Consider the following 19,578-nt stretch of genomic DNA (forward strand, 5'->3'; position numbering starts at 1 on the left):
AACTGCAATGCTACAGTGTTCATCATGCTATGATTGAATTTTGGCGGCAGTAGTGGTTGCAGCAGCTTCAGCCATTCTGTGCTTAGGAGATTTTGTAGAATTTGCTGTAACCCACGGATGTTTGAGCACATCTTCCAGTGGCAGCCTGTGGTATGCATTATGCTTCAGGAGCTTTGAAATCAGATCCCGAGCTCCCTCTGTTACAAAAGGAGGAAATTTGTACTCTACCTTTAAACCAAAGAAATAGTCACTCTTAGTCAGTACAATACATAATGCCTGTATTCATGCTTCATAAACATTACATTGTTCCATCCTGCAGTAAATACCCATAACCTTAATTACTCACTAGTTTTTATCCTATAGCTGCTTCTCCCTGAAATCCTTATATAACAAGCTCTCTCTGAACCCTCCATTTCTTTGGCTAGCTCAGAGAAACATACACCTTGCTATACAATCTAGTCTGCCCTAGGTTGCTTTCCAGCTGTGGAATCCAAGTGGGAAGGCAAGTTGGGGTAAACACTAACATCCCAGTAGAAAGTAGCATTCCAAAGAGCTTCGGCTGATGGGCAGTATAAAAATGCTAATAATAATAATGTGAACTAATAGGGGATTTGCCAGCTGGCAAGAAATTAAAACAACACATTTTGCAAATACAAATTCTAATTCCTTGATAGGGTCAGGAAGTTTCTAAAGGCAATGATACTAGGCATCTCAAAACTTGAAACATCCATAACAGCCAGTTGATCATTATTTCTGTGCAATGAAATAATCATGCAAGCACAAAAACACGAACACCAAGCCACATTATAATTCAACTCACCTTTGAAATGGCTCTATACGTTTCCTGGTAAGTTTCTGCTTCAAAAGGAGGCTTGCCCACTAGAAATTCATAACACAAGACACCAAGGCTCCACAGGTCCACCTTTTCATCATGTGTTCTTCCTTCAATCATTTCAGGTGGCAAGTAATCAAGGGTACCACATAAAGTTGACCTCCTAGAATGTGAAAACGTGAGCCACCAAACTAAACGTCATTAAACTAGAAAGAGTGCTCAAAGCTGATGGAGGTACTGGAATATTTCCCCATATGCTTAATCTAGATCAGCATGATTCATCTTGAGCATGCTTCTAATGCATTTTATCCACCAATAGAGGATTACAGTGTTAAGTAGGTTTCTAGTTCAACCAACAACTCCTTGCTGGATAACTAAATTCAGCATTTATACTCCTGACCATTGTAGCAAGATTTCATTGGTAACAATAATCTAAATAGTAACAAACCTATGTAGTAAGTACCAACTGGATTAAAGCTAAAACAGGGCCAATGAGAAACAAGAGACAGGTATCAACAGGCTTTAAAAAAACCCAGAGGTTTATAAAAGTTTTAAAACAATATTTCACCCTGAATAATGTGTTCTCAAGTGTAATATAACGTTGGAACCAAACGGAGAGGAAGGGGCTCCAATTTCAGCTTCAGGGAAAGGCCCAAGGAAAAAGCCTGCCATTCCAGAGGCAGCAACTTAACTTGTCACTTCCAAGGTTTGCACTGCAGGCAGGATAACTTTTGCATCACCTCTGGCAAACTCCTTTGTTTCCTGGGCTTATTCCCATCCTCTTCCCTCCATATCACTTATTGCAATATACCCAAGGAATACAATCACTTTAAGCCACTTTTTCCTGGCTTACACGGAAGCTCAATCACAGTCACTGTTATTTCTGACTAGCATGTTTTTAACACCTTTCGGCATTTTAATCACACAGTAGGGGAATCTTCATTGCATTCATTTTTAGGCTTTTCATCTTTCATCAAGCTTTGTTTCAGGGAAATATTGACCGCAATAAGGTTCCCACCAAAATCACTTAGGTTCCATAGTGGCAAAACTCCTGGCTGCAGTTCCTTTTACCCATATTTTTTCCGCGTTAACTGTCCCCTCCTTGATTCCACCAAAAACACACACACTCATTTCCCAAATCCACATCCATCTTCGAACTGTCTTCCCCCACCCACCATACTTCTCTACAAGGATCATTACCCCCAACCTCTTTTCATTAGACTTACTCCCCTCTCTGCTTTCCCCCTTCCCAAATTTTCTTTGAAACTGCACACTGCTTTCTCATTACTGTTTCACACCTGCTTGCTAAGACTGTTAGTGCCTATGATATTTTGGGCTTGAATTCTCATTTAAACATTTGTAAAATGTTGCTTGAGTTTTCTTGTTTTAATGCTTAGAGGACTTTAATATTCTTTATCTCTGTCCTCCTAAGTTCACTAATGCCAGGAGATGCTTACTTTCAAGTGGGTTGTGGCAACTCAAAATTAAAAGATCCCTCGCACGTATGTTCGGGTTGCACATATGTAGTGCAGAAATGTCAGCCAGCAGATGTTGTAACACGTCCAAAACAGCCTGATGCAGATCGAGCATGCTATGTATCCATGGAAAGCGTAGTGTCAGTTGGAAAAGAAAAACAGAGTGGGGGTGGGCAAGTAGAAAGCTCCGCTTTAGCTCTTTGCAGTATATAGAACCCCAGAGGATATGGCTGGCTGCCACCCTGAAAATTAGTACGGCTGTGCTCCGCTCCGTTTTGCAGAAGCGGAAGCAGAGCAGCCTGATTCGCCTCTGCCAAAGACCGAGCCGAATCAGGTTGGGTGAACTGCGGATCAAGACGATGCGGATCGAGACAACACAGATCTCTTGGCCTTGATCCAGAGCTCCGAACACAGGTAAGTGTGGGGGAGGGGGGCTTACCTGGTGGTGGCAGCGCAGTCTGTGCGGCGACAGCGGCAGAGCCAGGTAAGGGGGCAAGGGCAGAGGAGAGCTTACCTCCCTCCCTCACAGTCTGGCAGCAGCTTCAACTGAGGCCCAGGCCTCAAAGCGGAAACAGGCCGCAGCCTGTTTCTGCTTTGAGGCCTGGGACTCAGTTGAAGAAGCCGCTGGAGGCAAGTAGGGGGGGGGGGGCGCTTACCTGGCTTCGCCCCCGCAGTCCATGCAGCAACGACAGTGAAGCCATGTAAGGGGGCAGGGGGCTTACCTGCCTCCCTCACAGTCTGGCAAGTGGTGGGGGGAGGGGGACTTATTTGCCCCCCCTTCCCCACTTACCTGCCTCCACCGTGGAGGCAAGGAAGTGGGGAAGGGGAGCAAAATGGGGGGCGAATCTCGGTCCAACTCTTCGGATCTTGCTCCAGGATCCACTCCAGAGTGGGTCGGATCGGCCCAAACTGGTTCGGACCCGATCCGAAAGTTCCGGTTCGGGCCGTGAAGCGGTTCAGGGGGCTGGTGCACAGCCCTAAAAATTAGTACTCCTAGGAGGTGAGGATATATTGCAACATTTTGCTGCAAGTCCCCCTTGTAATGCAAAATATTCTTAAAAAGGTAAGTTTCCCTCCACTCAGTTGTCAGAACCACAGACAAATGCTAAGCTGTTTTACCGGAGCTTACTGCCTACAGAAAGATGAATCCAGTTCCTGCCCAAGTCAGCCAAGTTCTGATTTTGTTGCATCTTCACATAGTATGTAACTCCCAGAAACGTGAGCATTAAATATATCTTACCTAGACGATGGAGCATGCACAGACCACCCAAAGTCAGCAATCTTTAGCTCTCCATTTGATCCCAGCAACAAGTTTTCAGGCTTTATGTCTCTATGAATTACTCTTTTTGAGTGACAATATGATAAAGCATCTGCCAGTTCCGTCATATACTGTAGAAGAACCAAATATTTGTTTACACATAAAAAAGAATTCAATCTAAGCATGTACAGGTAATAATTAGACTAGTAGGTTACAGCATAGTTCTTGAAGTCAAAAATGTCTAAAAGGCATGAGACATATAGTGGGAAATACTTCAGCACACGAGTCACATGTTGCACCATTGGGATAATTAGCAAGTCCTTACTATAGGACAAAATCCTTTTGCACACAAATTAAAGCCTCTTCCTTTCTACCAGCCAAGAAACCCACAGACTAAGCCAGATACATTTTTACAGTCACCAATACACACACACACTAAATTTTATTGTTGGATGTTTGAATGTTTTGAATTCTCTTGAATTATTATATGAAGGGCATAACATAAAGAGAAATAAAGCTTCATCATGAAATTGCTTTTTGTCATTAGGATTGTTCAGACTTCTGACAATACTCACATACTTACCCAAACTGTTCGATTATCCTTACTTCCTATTTATCTCCATCAATTCAGCTCCTGAACATATGCTATAATTTAGATTATTTTTCAAATGCATCATTTAAGTTGGGGCAAACTTTTTTTGTACTTGAAGGCTGCATGCGGTGGTGGATGAGGCTCACGCGCATACACAAACTTTCTCTCACACCCATCTTTTACTCACTGTCAAGTTTACAAAGTGGGCAATACTTTTCTCTTGTTTTGCACATAGAAAAAGGGAGACTCAGGCTCAGTTCAGACAACACGTTAGTCAATGCAGTGTGACAACTCCACTCAACAGCTGAGTTTTTAGGAGGTATTCCCCACACAACACACTCCAACTCCACCGTTACGTGACTGTGGGCTACTGTGGAGTTGAATCAAATCCATCACAATGTCTGATCGACAGTTCCTCCATCCTTTCTTTTCCCAATGGTATCCCATCAGTCACTGCTGGACCCCCCCCCCCCCCCGGCAGCTCTCCTAGAGTGGCACTCGCTCCTTTTACCACTCTTGCCAAGGAAATCTGTAATTGGTGGGAAAAGTCAACTCAATAGAAAACTATGGTGCCTGCCAAATAACATGCAACACAACAGTTGTGCAGGAACTCTCCTCTGCATAGCGTGGATATTCTGTATGGAGTGTTTCCCAAAAAACCCTCCACCATTGCATGGAGTTTTCCCACCAGACAACACATTTCTCAACGGTGGTGTTAAAACTCCACCGTGGAGTTCTAAAACCACAGTTGAGAAATGTATTGTCTGAACTGAGCCTCATTTGCGGCCCAGCACTCATTCCCCCCCCCCCCTTTTGTTTTCATTTTAAGAGTCCTCAAGACTTGCTGGAAAATTTGTGGACTTTAGCAAAAGGAAAAACATGCTACAGCCAAGCAGAGTTACAGAGAAAGCTGCATCATTTTTCTTTTTAATGCATGCAGAAAAGAAAAGGCTATTGTTTTAGTTAAATTTAAGAGGTGGATAAAGAAAGACAGCACAACATCCATTCTGCCCTCACACAAAATTCATCTGGACAGCAGGGGGAGGCATGCAATAAGATCACAGCAATCCCATCACATGTCCCCACTTCACTGCTCAGCTGATTCACATTGAGAACAGAACATTCGGATCAACATGGTCCTTAGCTATTTTCAGTGCCAATTAGGTGTAGGCAAAACCTACTGCAGGCTGGCCATACGTGATTATGGAGAGCTATTTAATTCCATTTCCCCCATTTTGGAAGTTTCACTACAATGCCAAGGAAAGCTAATCTTTTCATAAAAGTTCATTCACCTCAGTGGAAGGAAAGCATCCTGGAACAAGTATTGCTTCCCATTACTTCCAGAGGAGGGCTAAACAGAACGGCTTCCTTCCAAGGAAGTCTCTCTCAAATTAGTCTATTTTGGGACGTTCATTAGATGAAAAAGCTATGAATTTTCCCCTCCGCCCCAGTAGAGACATAAGAAATAACGTTTATATACTGCACCTTTTTGACATCCTAGACCAAAGAAGAAAGCTATTTAGTATAGCCCTGCCCCATCAGTGGAAGGAATAATCGCTCCATGATGCCCTTTGCCACCAAGGAAAATTTCAGACCTATATGTGCAACGCTTGTTTCAAGCAAGGTCACATTTGCAGAGCTAAGGAATGTTCACAGAACAACATACCGTAGCAGTTCGCTGCTCATCAAATTTGCTAAGCTTTTGGAGCTCTTTGTACACTTCTCCACGTGGTGCATGCTCTAGGATTAGGTAGACTCTTGTAGGATCATGGAAGTAGCCATATAAACGGAGAATATTGGGATGCCTACAAAAGTATATGCATATTTAACGAATGAATTCATTATTATTATTATTATTAACAAAGGAACAGTTGTCTATACTTCCCTGACTCCTGTTTACCTGCCACTAAAGAAATCAGATATTGATTTGAGAAGCTATTCTCTTGAAACCACCACCAAGTCAGTTGCAACCAAGGCTCAAACCAGTTCCAGTGTATATAGCAACCAAGGCTATAAAAATAGCAGTGACTGACAGTTCCAAGATGAACACCAGAAAGTTAAGCCAATGCTCGATTGAGAGTTGTTTTGAACAGCATCATCCAGCAATTGTGAATTATTGGGACTAAGTATAGGCTTATGTATCAAATGCTTCTAACGCCCTTCCCCCACAAATAGCTTGCTGTATAGCATAAGCCTCTTGTGTCCCTCACTTTTCCTGTTTTGAGCCACTGTTTGAAAGAATGTAGACATTCACGTTTTAAAGCAGCTCATTTTACAGCCTGCTCCAATATGAACATAGTTACCTCCCATTGCAGACAATGAGCATACCAGCTACATTCAGGGATTTGGAATTGTAACCTAAAGCTGCACACGTCAGTAGAATTTGAGGATTGTTACCAAGTTACACAGCTTAAAAACAGAGTTCACTGTGAATAAGGACCAATTTGCCAACATACCACTAACTGTAGCTTTACGCCGTTTGGTAACTTAACAGTGAACTGTAGTCAGCACAAACCATTTTAAATTATACATTTAATTAAATACAATTTATGGGAGAAGTGGATATAATACGAATTAACATCATAAAGCTTTTCTATCATGTGAAGATAGAATATTGGGGGAAATGCATATTACTCTGAAAATCTCCTCTGACCGAATGACTGTTTCCCTTTAGATAACTATGCTGTCCTATCCCTTGCCTACATATTGAGTACAACAAGCCTGTCAAACACCTGATCGGTGGATTCACTTTCCACTATCAATATTGTCCCTTAATCCTACAAGGGATGAAAGATGGGGCTTTTCCTAAGGAATTTGTCACTTGTTTTATCAGGCTTTCATGATCTTCTTATTCTGGGCAATCCTTGCTTCAGGCAAGCAAGTTTTGGAACCTCTTAAAAGTCTTTCTAGTGTAGGCTACTTTGAGTAGCTGTTATTTCTTTGCTAAGCTACCTATCCATATCTCTTCTTCATTCCTTATCCTAATTTCAATTAAGCTTAATAGGAACCAAGGTTTTACTATATTGTTTGAATGGCCCAACAATCTGCCTCTGCATACCAGATTTCTTCAGCATGGCATGTTTAATTAAGAGAGAAACAGTTCACTGGAGAGTTTACCTGCTAATTGCTCTCCCAGGTATAAACCTAGCAGGCTTGAGTCCCCCTCACTCAAGATATAGGGTTAAAATTGAAAGGTTTGTGGCAGCTGAAAGCATGGGAGAAGCACTACAGCCCAGGCCTGGTGGATGTGTTTCTCATCAACCCTATCCTTAAAAATCAGCTTAAGACAGAAATCCTATAAAAACATTCAATATTTGAAATCAATTTTACCGAAGATGAGACTGTATTTCTACTTCTCGACGCAGCTGATGTTCCACGCCTGCTTTTTCCAACTGTGTTTTAAACAAGACCTTCAGAGCCAAGATAAATTTGCTCTCTTTTTCACGAGCGAGGTACACACTTCCAAATTTTCCTTTTCCCAAAGGTCGACCAATTTCAAAGTCATCAATAGACCACTGTTTTCTACAAAATATAATGCTATATTTAGATTGCTAAACAAGAGCAAGGATTTTTTAGCTGGAATTCAATTGACTTTTTTTTTTAACCTACTGCACCAGCTTTGCTAATATAAAAGCAGACCTGTTCCTCTTTACTTCCGCTCTCTGTATACCCAGGAACCTGTGTGTTTCACCCAAGCCAAGAGACACATCTAGTGGTCCTTTATGTTTTCAGAAATGGGATCAGCCATTGCTTCTTTGTCTCATAATTCTAGGTGTAACCCAATACCTGCAGCACCTAGCAGTGACTAATTCAGTTTCCCATTTCCATCTTAAATTGACATTTTAGACCAGTGGTTCCCAATTAGCTAAGTACAGTGGACCCCTTGTTTTTCAAATGCCAAGCCATGGACCCCCTACTTTTGAAAATTTTGTTATCTCTATGGTAGTTACCTGTGCAAAGCAAATTTTTGGAGAAAATAAGGGGTAGCCCCTAATAAGCAAAGGATTTTAGGGATACTAAAAAACAAACCATAAAATTTGTGATTTTACCACGCAAAAATGACAATGATTTAGTTAGGAATATAAAGACGAATTTAATTTTACTAACGTCTAGTTTACAATTGAACAAATTATGACATGTCTAGCAGCTACTAAACCTAAATGTGATTGGGAGAAATCATGCCTGTTTTTGTCCCGAACAATCCCTTCCACATCCGGTTCAATATTTCCTACTTTTAATCTCAAATCTGGATCAACATCCAGCCGATTTCTATGCTTGTTCTTCATATAACAAAGTGTCAAAAATGTTTGTTCACAAAGATATGTGGAACAAAAGGGAACTAGACGTTTCAAAGTTTTTTCACCTAACTTCTTATAATCAGGAAAAACCTTCATCCAGAATTGGTCCAGTCTATATTCTTTGAAAAATGATTTCAATGAACCATCACAAGTCACGTCAACAAGTGCATCTTGCTCTTCCGCAGATAAGAGTTGTTAGTTGTACATCACCACATTCAAAAGCATTCCTTCTCCATGAGTTTTCAGGATTAGGTGCAGGGAAGTAATCTCTGAAGCTAGTCGCTAAATCACACAGGTGCTTTCGAGCATGACGTCACCGTCGAAGAAAACAGAGCGCGGGAGATGGTGTATTTTCTTTTATTAAAATGCAGACCTTGCAGAGCTAATAGGTGAATGGTGCCATGGGTAGGTTACGCAGACCCCCAATTGGGAACCACTGTTTTAGACTATGAAGTCTAAAATGCAGACCTCATGGCTCCATTTGCACAGGTTTTGGGGCTCCCCACCCCTGTCACTCACCCACAGAAACAATGAAGTAAAGCTTACTTTTTGGTCTCACTTTTTGAATCTGATTCGCTTTTATTCTCCTTCTTTGAATCCGACGCTCCTTTTATCTCAGCCTGGTTTGATACACCTTCTGCTCCAGGTTTTTTTTCTGCATATAGAAAAGTTGAATAAACCAAGTCGTTATGTAAAACTATGTTTTCTTTTAGTTTGTGCTTTAAAATATCCTTCCTGCATAGCAGGCTTGAAGAAGTTTATGCTTTACAGATGGCACAGATTTTGAAGACCTATACACATTTATATCCAAATATCAATGGAGACTACCAGTTAGCATTCCAATTTTAATCAGCTTGCATGACAGTCTATTTACTTGCCACCTTTAGATTCTTCCCTGCTTCCAGAACTAGTGGAGTGCTAAAACTACAAGCAAGGAAGGTCCTAGTCCAAGTCTCATCTCAGTCAGAAACTTCTCAGATTTCTGCAGATGGTGGCTTTCTCACAAGCCCACCATCTGCATCTCAGGGTTGCACTCAATATTATTCCTATTTGGAGTAGGCCATTGAAACGAATGGGACTAAAGTTAAATGAACATTGAATACAACCCTACATGTAGTGATGTGGGGTGGATTTCCCCCACCACCACATTTCCTCAGTTTTTTAGTAAAAAATAACGGAAGCCAATAGCAAATACAATATTTGGCAGTTTCAAAGTTGTAATTAATGATTATCAGATGCTTATCCTTAGCAAGTACATGAGAAAATAAATATATGCCATTGAAATCATGTATGTCCCAGAGTGAAATGGAGCTAATAAGACAGTTGAACTCTCTTGAAACAGATAAGTGTTTGTAAGCATGTCATGCAGTTCTTCGCGTTGCTAAAATTAATTAGTACGTCACCAGTTTTCAGCACCTTTGGGTTTTTTCCTTAAATTTTAAACCTCTGAAAGTTTCAAGCTTGAAATACAAAATGCAAGATTGGAATGAGGGTGAGATAGTGCATCTTGTTGACTTCTCAGACACATGGGTAGGAATAAAACCTTTATATCTCGATGAGGGTTGCTCCTATGAAAAGATTGTTAATGACTTTTTTGTAGCAAATTTTATGCTCTTTAATTTTGTACTGAGACATCTTTTCTGTCAGATTACAAATAGTTATTGTGCAAAAACTGGATTTTGGCCGCCATTTTCCAAGATGGCAGCCGTTAGGATGATTTCCTGAGATGCCCCTATATTTCATTTTAATCTACATAGTCATATATGCCACCATACCAAATTTCACACTTGTATCACAATGTGCATGATTTTTATGCAAAGAAGCTCTACTATGAACAGAAAAGAGGAAAAGATGCAAAGCTATCAGTGAAGTGTACTGTGGACTAGACCAAGCAGATTTTAATTGGCATGATTTGTATATAATACACAATATTTTTTATAAAAGCACTCACTTTAGGGGCAAACAAAGTATGTGAATATTGCATTTAGTTTATGTTAGTATATAAAATATAGAAAGAGAGATTATTCCTTGCTAGGATAATTTAGCAAATCAAATTCTTATGTCACTGAGGAAGTATCTACTGAAACACATCAGGCAATTTACTTTCATTAAAGTACATTGAATTTTCCAATCCCATTTTGAGGCTTGCCTGGTGTTTCTGAGAGAGAGAGAGAGAACACACAGCCACCAACAGATTTGCTACAAAGTCACAAGACATTTGAACACAACTATTTACCAGACACAGACGGCTGCCGAGAGGATTCAGTGGATTTAATTGGACCTTGACTCCTAGATGTTGGCTGAACAAGAGATGTTGGTCGCTGCTGATGTTGGGGACGTTTTGGATTGGTAACAGGTTTCTGTGCCTGGGACTGAATAGGCACTCGCTGAGGAACATTTGAAGCAATTAGAACACGCTGCGGTTGAACGCCACATCCAGGTGTCCGCTTCTGAGTGGCAGAACCTCGTTTGGGACCATCTGAAACAGCTGCCTGTTTGTTTTTTAAAAAAGCACACCTATAAATATTGTTACGTGCACACCACTTCTCCAAGCCATGAAAGGGTTTAGGGCTTCCAGTGCTTACCCAGGTTTAGTTTACTTTGGAATGAGATTTTTGGAGGCTTATTGTCATAGGTGGAGATTCAGAGTAAGGATGCAATGCTATCGATTGCACCCCCAATGATCCGAAGCACCTGAACTCAGAGGCTTCCAATCATCCAATGCAGAGTGGCAGAGGCAATCTTCGCCTTCATGTGCTCCTGGCCCTGCATTTTTCACCATCACCTAGAGATGGTGCTTCTAAGGGGGAGGGAAGGAGCCTGGAAGAGTCTCAGGGCAGCTCGTATCCTGGCCTCTATGGTCTCTTCCCATACACCATTACACTCCTCATCCAACTTTGGAGGGCAGCTGGTGCAGACGTTTCTGCCCCAGTTGTGAGGGGGCTAGGGAGATCTCCAACGCCTTTCCGAGGTCAGAGCACCATTTCCAACCTCGGAGGGGGAGAATCCACAATATCCTATGGCCCCTCAGACAATTTATTTATTTATTTATTTCATTTCATTTCATTTCTATACCGCCCAATAGCCAAAGCTCTCTGGGCGGTTCACAAAAATTAAAACCATGAACAGCATAATAAAACAACCAACAATTTAAAAACACAAATACAAAATACAATATAAAAAGCACGACCAGGATAAAAACACACAGCAAAAATTGATATACCATATTTCTTCAATTGTAAGACGCCATCGATTGTAAGACACACACTAATTTCAGTACCACCAACAGAAAAAAAACCCCTAAGACACACCCGCGATTCTAAGACGCACCCCATTTTTAGAGATGTTTATATGGGGAAAAAAGTGCATCTTAGAATCGAAGAAATAGGTTAAAATATTAGATTAAAACAGCAGAATTTAAATTTAAGTTAAATTAGGTGTTAAAATACTGAGAAAATAAAAAAGTCTTCAGCTGGCGACAAAAGGAAAACAATGTAGGCGCTAAGTGAACCTCTCTGGGTAGCTTGTTCCACAGCCGGGGTGCCACAGCAGAGAAAGCCCTCCTCCTAGTAGCCACCTGCCTCACTTCCTTCGGCACTTCCAATGCCTAGGATTGCTCCCCAACTCTCCAAATTTTACTGATCTGCCCTCCATCAGATTTCTAAGGGGCAGCCAGGATATTCAGAACCTTACAGGAAGTCACTCAGCTATCTTGTCTTTTATTTTAAATCTGTCTCCCCCCAAAACTGAGAGTCTTATCTTTTATTTAATTCTTACACACAGATCTGGATTACCACATTTCTTGGGAAGGAGGAGAAGAGGTATTCCATGCGATTTAATACAGCCATCAGCTAATTTCCATAGCATAAGGAAAACTGGCAGGTTAAACTTGTCCATCAGGTTTAACCATTTTAACAGCCCCTTCTTACAAGCACAGAAACAGAGTGTTGGAAGGTACCCCAAGAGATCACCCAGCTCAACCCACAATTGCATAACATTATCAAGTGCAGTAGGCCAAGAGGTTGCAGATCCTAGTTTGTCTGAACTAGCCACAACTAGATAAACCATAGCTTCCAAAGTCTGGATGTGACAGGGAAGTCCTGGCTTATTGGGGCAGGCCAGTCTGCAACACTTCTATCCAACTTGCAGGTACTACCTTTCAATCTACCCAAGGATTGAGGCAAGGCCCTCTGTGGCTCATTCTCCTAAGAAGAAACCATGCTTAGCATTGCATCTGTTCAGGGCTTTAAAAAGTTGAGGGACATTACTCTGCAAGATAATTATTCATTCAGCACTACGAAAGAGATATCAGTACTAGTAACCTCATGCTGAAATATCTAAGTGAGAATTGTCATTGTTATGATTGACAAAATATTTACACTCTATACAATATTTGCAAGAAATCACTTTATCTGCAAATCACTTTACCTTAACATTATGACATGGGTGCCTATTCAGATTTTCTTTACCAGTTTTGTCCATTATTGCCTAGAAAGACATGAAATTTGGTCACTTACCCTGTGTGGCATGCAACACTTTAGTTATTTATATCCCAACACCCCCTTTGGAAATTTGAGGCTATCATTTCTACAGCTTAGGCCAATGATTCTCAAATATTCATTTATTTATTTATTACATTTATATACCACCCCATAGCCAGAGCTCTCTGGGCAGTTTACAAAAATATTGTGTCTTCAAGAGATAAGTCATCACACTGGATGAATTCTCCACCCTATGCCTGTCAGAGAAGCAAGGCCCCACACAGCATTAATCCTCACTGATAATTGGCTAGCAACATCAGCTCAAGAGAAATAGTAAGGAACAGTAAGAAATTCCCAATTCAGCTCACACGACACCTGACAAATATGGGAAAACTCCTGAAATGCTCTTTTTTGCTCAGAAAGCAGTTCTACCCTATGGCCTGACAGACAAAGAAGCAGCATTCTTAACTAGGTTAGACTTACAGTTGCATGTAGATGATATTGAGAATACATACATGTGTACATTAGGAGTGAAATGACCTTTCGGTTTCAATTCAGGGACAGATAAACTGCACCCAAAGTTATCAACACTGGCTTAAGACATATAGCCTCAAGTTGGGCCCTGTGAAAGCACACTTTCCCCACATTTTATAAGTCTGTTATGCTCACTGGGCCTGTTCAGACAACACGCTAAGCCATGGTTAGGCTGTTGGCCCTTTTGCAGCAAACTGTTAGTGAGCATGTTTAAACTGCGGTTATGAAGCCACCAAGGTTAGGAATGGTTCACACAACACACTAAGCCATGCTTCACATGACACGCTAAGCCATAATGTTTAGCTCAAAATGCTTAACCACTGTGACTTAGTGCGTCGTCTGAACAGGGTCACTCTCTTGATATATGACCATGAAATATAAGTTCTTTATCTGTTCACATGGTTCTCTAAGGGCCTAATCCTATGCATGTTTAGACAGGAAAAAACACCTACAACTCCCAACATTTTCCTGCCAGCATGTCTAAATAACTCCCAGCTTCTAACCAACAACTTGAAAAATTTAACTTCAGCTCCTGTCTGCCCTAATATTTCAAATTGTCCTTTGTTAATGAGGGATGGGGTCGTTTCCCCGGCAGCAGTCAACAGAAACTGGACCCAAACTGAAAGTGGCTCTCCACATTCTTACTTTCCATGATCGTGTTGTTCCACCCTCCCCCAGCTTCGATTTTCCTATGGCTGCATCTCTAAAAAGACAGAACTGCCATGGATACCACCAGCTAGTCTATTTTTTCTTTCATTTATAGCCCACCCTTCTTCAAGGTGCTCAGGGTGGCATACATGGGTTTGCCCCCATTTTTTCCTCACAACAAAATGGGCTCAATAGTGAGCTCCAAAGTGAGCCCAGTGCTGAGTGAATATTCGTCCCCCAGGTCTCTTCAGCTCTCATAAGATATTCTACTCAGGCACCATGGTGACGCTCATGGTACACTTAAGAAAATACAACTTTCTAGAAACGTCCTTTTCGGTCGCATAACCCACCAGGGGAACACACGCCTATGAGCTCCTAGATCGTCTAAGTGCTTATTTCCATCTTGTCGTTTTTGTTTGTTTAAAGCAGCCTTCCCTAATCTGGTTCTTTCCAGAGGGTTTGGACCTCGACTCCCATCAGCCCCAGCCAGCATGACCATGGGACAGGAACGCTTGGAGCTGTAGTTCAAGCTAACTGGAAAGCACCAGGCTGGCTTATAGCATTGTTACCCCACGGAAAAAAAAAACAAAAAACTCCCAGACTGATTTACATAAAATCAATAAAAACAAGACTGTACCTGCCTGGAAGCAAACTGAAAGGCACGACACGAAAAGAAAAGTGTATGTAGGAAAGAGGAAAACAGACAAGCACGCCCAAGCACCAACACTCGAGGGAGACAAGAAGCCAAATAAAACCCATTTATTTGCTGGGCCTGCCTCGTATCTCTCGCCCCCCTCTGCTGTAACCTGACGGAACACGCAAGGCAGCTTTTAGGACACATCTCCCCACTCCTTCCCGCCCCCGGGCCTTATAAAAAGCCCAGCCACAAGGGCCCACAGCTGAAGAGACAAGCCATCCAACCCCACTACAAACGAGGCCCAGCCACCTTCTTCGCCATCCTCTTAAGTCACCCACCTCGGCCATTCGCTCTTGTCTCCTCCTCCTCCACAGTAGTCTCTACGCCGTTTGAATTCAAACCTCCACCCGCCTCCTGAACCACCCTTTAAACTGAAGCTTCGATTGGCGAATCTCTCCGCTTTCACGCTAACGCTATGGCTCGCTGATTGGCTTCCACTGCAACAGTGCCCGCCCATCCACTGGTTCCTAACCGTCGCGGCTGAGGGAAAACGGCGTCCTCGAGGCCTCGGGTCGTTTGCTCATGCGCAAAACAAAACAAAAAGTGGGAGAGGGGACATGAGTTGGGAAGGAGCTAGGGTGGTGGTTCTCCCCCCACCTTCCTGATTGTTGAAAACCGTAACTAGAGTGAAAAAAATTAGCCAACCCGGACATACCCTGCGTGCGCTCTCTACGTAAAGCGCGCTTTTTGTCTTGCGGACGCGCTGCGCGCACTTTACGTAAGGTTGCCGCGCACATTAATTGCCCGTCCTTCATCGTAGCTGGCGGGAGCTTTTCTTTCTTACGCAAGTTGCGTATCGCCTCACTAGGCAGGGAGACGCACGTATCCTCCATCTTTCCTCTCAAGAGACTGGGATAGAGCCAAGCCTGAAAGGGGCTTAGAGACCCCTGTCTCGCCCCTCCATGCATACTTTTGAACCCAAGACCCTGATTGAAGCAACTTTTGTGTCCCTCACGAGTTTGGGTTGACCACACTGCAGGGGTTGGTGTGTAAACAGAGCAGCCAGCTCAAATGCATAGGGAAGATCTTGCTGTATGAGCTAGACACTGGTTGTGTGACAGGCCAGCAGGAAAAAGTGGCTTCCATTGTACTTTGCTCCTCAGTATTGAAGGTGAAAAACAGGAAAGGGGCTGTCATTTTTCTTAGGAAGTGACTGCACCAGGCCCCAAAGCACGGGGAGTTCAGACCAAATGTGAAAGACCGTTACTGATGGATGGGCTGTTTTGGAATCTGCAGTGACTTGGAAATAGGGGTGCAATTGTCAGGAGTTGTAGGCTTATGGGGTTAATAGGATACACTAGTGTCCTACTGATCAGTTTGACCATTGGTGACCTCTGATAAGTTGTAGCATGTGTACAAAGAAAATGTAGGACTTCTGTGTGTGGTCAAATTTACAACACAAAGTGTTTCTGAAGAAATACAGGACTGTTTCCCCCCTCCTTATGTAAATCATAAAGTGTTCATACAGCCCATGAGATCAACAGGAGCAGTGCGAAGGGGATGTTGGCTTAGTGGAGGCTGAGATTTGCCAGTCACTATAAGACCAGTCTTACAGTTTGTTGGACCAAAAAAAGGCTTGCATGAAGAGGAATTTGCCAATGTTTTGTCAGAGCAGTGGCGTTTATACATTGTACAATAGAGTTATTTGGCTATTGAGTCAAGTGAGGAGCAACTTGCTACTGATGGACTCTTTGGCAAGACTGTGAAAGAACATTGAGCCAGACTACATTTGCCAAAATGAGAGTAAACTTTATATGATGGTCAGTGTGCCATTGCTTTATCATATCAAGCTAATAGTCATTCATTGTATCACACAACAAACTTGTTGACAGAAGCAACTGTGGAAATAAGAAAAAGCAGTTCCCACCATCTATGTGCTTCGTAAAGTTGGTGTGACAGGGATATGAGATTGGCCTTGGGGAACCAGGGCAGACGTCAGAGTGATGTGCTGTTTTCAAGGATGAGGTAGAAGATCATTTAGATATAACTGAATTGAGGACAACGGTGAGAAGGGGATTTAAGAAGGCAGTGTAAAGAACGTGAGATAGATAGTTTACTAGTTCTGTGAGGAAGAATGTCAAGCCGTCGTCTCACTCCAGCATGCGATAGGTGGCAGTTTCCATGGGGCATGAGTAACATGGGCTCACCCACGAATGAACCACGGCCAATCCGGCTACCATTTCTTGAGGTTGACGTGAGTAGAACTGTTCCTTGGGATTGGAGTATGGGGAAAATGGTCATATTGAAGTGTAGATATCAGGCAGGAGAAGCCAAGACTCTCAACTTAAGGACATCTTCCCATCTGTGTCGTGTTGGATCAGATGAAAGGCCTATCTAGTCCATCATCCTGTTCCCTCAGTGACCAACAACATGCCTGTGGAAAGCCCACAAGTAGGACATGAGTGCAATAGCACCCTCCTACCCATGTTCCCCAGCAACTTTTACTTAGAGCCATGCTGCTTCTGATACTGGATTTAAATCATGATTTAAGAAAAAAAGTCAATTTAAGTTGAGTGAAGATAGCTCATAAATTTCCTGACAAATTGTAAATCTGACCACTAAACCATGTTAATTTACAACAAAATGCTCACCTGCTTTGTATTTCACATTAAGCCACCATGGGTGTTAGGGTGACCATATGAAAAGGAGGACAGGGCTCCTGTATCTTTAACAGTGGCATAGAAAAGGGAATTTCAGCAGGTGTCATTTGTATATATGGAGAACCTGGTGAAATTCCCTCTTCATCACAACAGTTACGCTGCAGGAGCTATACTAGAGTGACCAGATTTAAAAGAGGGCAGGGCACCTGCAGCTTTAACTGTGATGAAGAGGAAATTTCACCAGGTTCTCCACATATACAAATGATACCTGCTGAAATTCCATTTTCTATACAACTGTTAAAGATACAGGAGCCCTGTCCTCCTTTTCATATGGTCACCCTAGGTTAATTAACCCTCAGGGCTCCAAGATGCATGCTATCTGCCATTTTGAATATGCAAGCTGGTGGGGGGGGCATGCCATGGTTAATGGGTTATTCTAGGGTTATCTGAGGATTGTTTAACCCTCAAAAAACCCACAGTGTATGAGGTCGCATGACACAACAAGCCATTGTGCATCCCAATGAGGCGTACATATTCAAAATGGTGGCCGGCATGCATTTTGGAGCCCCGTGGTTTATCTAAGCCACAGTGGCTTATCGTGATGTACAAATCATCCCACTGTTATTTACACTGATTCATTCCTTCAAGCATATATTGCATCTGTCTCACATTTGCATGTCTTTAAAATGTTCCCATATATGGTCTTTCTAATGATCATTAGTCATGACAGTTTGAAGTTAACATCTCAACCCTATACATGTCTACTTGGAAATAAGTTCCATTGAATTCAATAAAATGTATTCCCAGGCAAATGGTTATACGATTTTCAGACCGAGCATACTGGACAATTTTGTCTCAAAATGAAATGCCCTTGATTAATAGGCTAAAGCAAGGTTTGATCATTATTGTGCAGACTAGAACAGTTTGTGAAAATGAAATGCCTATGTTTGATAGGTAGAGTATAAATATTAATATTTGAGAAATGATCAGACTGGTTCTTCATTTCCATAGAAAAGCCTCCTTTAACTCAATTTATCTGATAAAGGTATTCTTTAAGTTTAGATATGGAGCGTACAGCTAACATTCTTGTATCCACATTATTTAATATTAATCTAATTATTTAAGAGAAACTTAGTAAACACTTTAAAAGAATTAAAATACATTTTTTTAAAAACTCATTTTATCTATTCTGCTATACTGTCTTTCTGTTTTAACTAATTCTTTTATTTTGCTTGGCCCAGCTTCACCACCACATAAGCACAGAACAACAATCCTACCCATGTGTTTGTATATGTAATTTGAATAAGAGAAGCAGAAACTGAAAACCTAGAACTTTCAAGACGCAAGAGCTGATAGTTCAGCTGGACAGAGCCATTTTCATGAAATGAAAAGCAAAAATGAGTGCTCATGTTAGACTGAGTGTGTTTGTGACTGAACCATTAATCCAGTTTTATAAGGTTGTAAGTAATCCAGCCTGATTGGAGGTCATATATAGCCATCGTGACTAGTTCCCATTGATAGCCTTATCCTCTATAAGCACATCGTTAATTTTTTTTGTCATTGTCCAGGTCTGATTTATTTCCTTACTTATTGTCTAAACTTGCAATCCATTGTGCACTTCCTTGGGAGTAAATGCCCTTGAATTCAACAGCAGGGCCTCCTGAGTACACAAGAACAAGATCAGGCTTCACAGTTGCAACTACATTTCCAGTTATTCCCAATTCCCTTTGAATTCAGTGGGTCTTATCTCTGGGTAAATGTGCCTAGGACTGTGCCGTAAATAAGGTTGCCATAGATATCGTTCTAAATCCAGTGCTGGATTCAGAAACAAGCCATGTAAGCCATGGCATTTTGAGGGGCCTCAAATATGTTGGAGACAATTAAAATGTAAGATAACTAAGATGAAATCACTTTGGCTTAAATATGTTAGAAAGTCTGGTGTAACTTATAGCAGTTGCCTTATATAGAGAAAGTGTGGCAATGCAGCATTTAGTATTGAGGCAATGAGCACAAATTAGGGCCAGTTTAAAATGAACTTACTTTATTAGTACTTTTATACACATCTTCAGAGAAAGCTGTCTAACATTGCTTAACTACAAGCACCTCCTAATGCTGGGTGGTACCTTTTCATTACCCTATTATAATGTAATACACCTTTTTCTC

At 41.8% G+C, this 19,578-nt stretch overlaps 1 protein-coding gene across 1 annotated transcript; it reads right to left on the reverse strand.

Annotated features, from left to right (window-relative positions):
* Positions 1 to 12,998, reverse strand: AURKA (aurora kinase A). The gene is made up of 8 exons (XM_063146410.1): positions 12,884 to 12,998; positions 10,692 to 10,947; positions 9,002 to 9,110; positions 7,488 to 7,679; positions 5,824 to 5,962; positions 3,548 to 3,696; positions 821 to 995; positions 1 to 228 (listed from the first exon to the last, which is right to left on the reverse strand). The coding sequence occupies exons 1-8, from the start codon at positions 12,935 to 12,937 to the stop codon at positions 28 to 30; spliced, it is 1,275 nt and encodes a 424-aa protein (XP_063002480.1). The 5' UTR covers positions 12,938 to 12,998; the 3' UTR covers positions 1 to 27.
* Between the last annotated feature and the right edge of the window lie 6,580 nt (positions 12,999 to 19,578).

Source organism: Elgaria multicarinata, chromosome 1 (assembly GCF_023053635.1).
Source record: "Elgaria multicarinata webbii isolate HBS135686 ecotype San Diego chromosome 1, rElgMul1.1.pri, whole genome shotgun sequence".
In the NCBI taxonomy this organism is placed as follows: Eukaryota; Metazoa; Chordata; class Lepidosauria; order Squamata; family Anguidae; genus Elgaria; species Elgaria multicarinata.

Excerpts from the sequence above, each read along its gene's own strand:
- AURKA (XM_063146410.1), bottom strand. The coding sequence starts at position 12,937 with ATGGACAAAACTGGTAAAGAAAATCTGAATAGGCACCCATGTCATAAT. Across the intron at positions 9,111-10,691 it reads TCGGCAGCCGTCTGTGTCTG|AAAAAAAACCTGGAGCAGAA; the intron begins GTAAATAGTTGT and ends TTCTATATGCAG. Across the intron at positions 5,963-7,487 it reads GAAATACAGTCTCATCTTCG|GCATCCCAATATTCTCCGTT; the intron begins GTAAAATTGATT and ends ATACTTTTGTAG.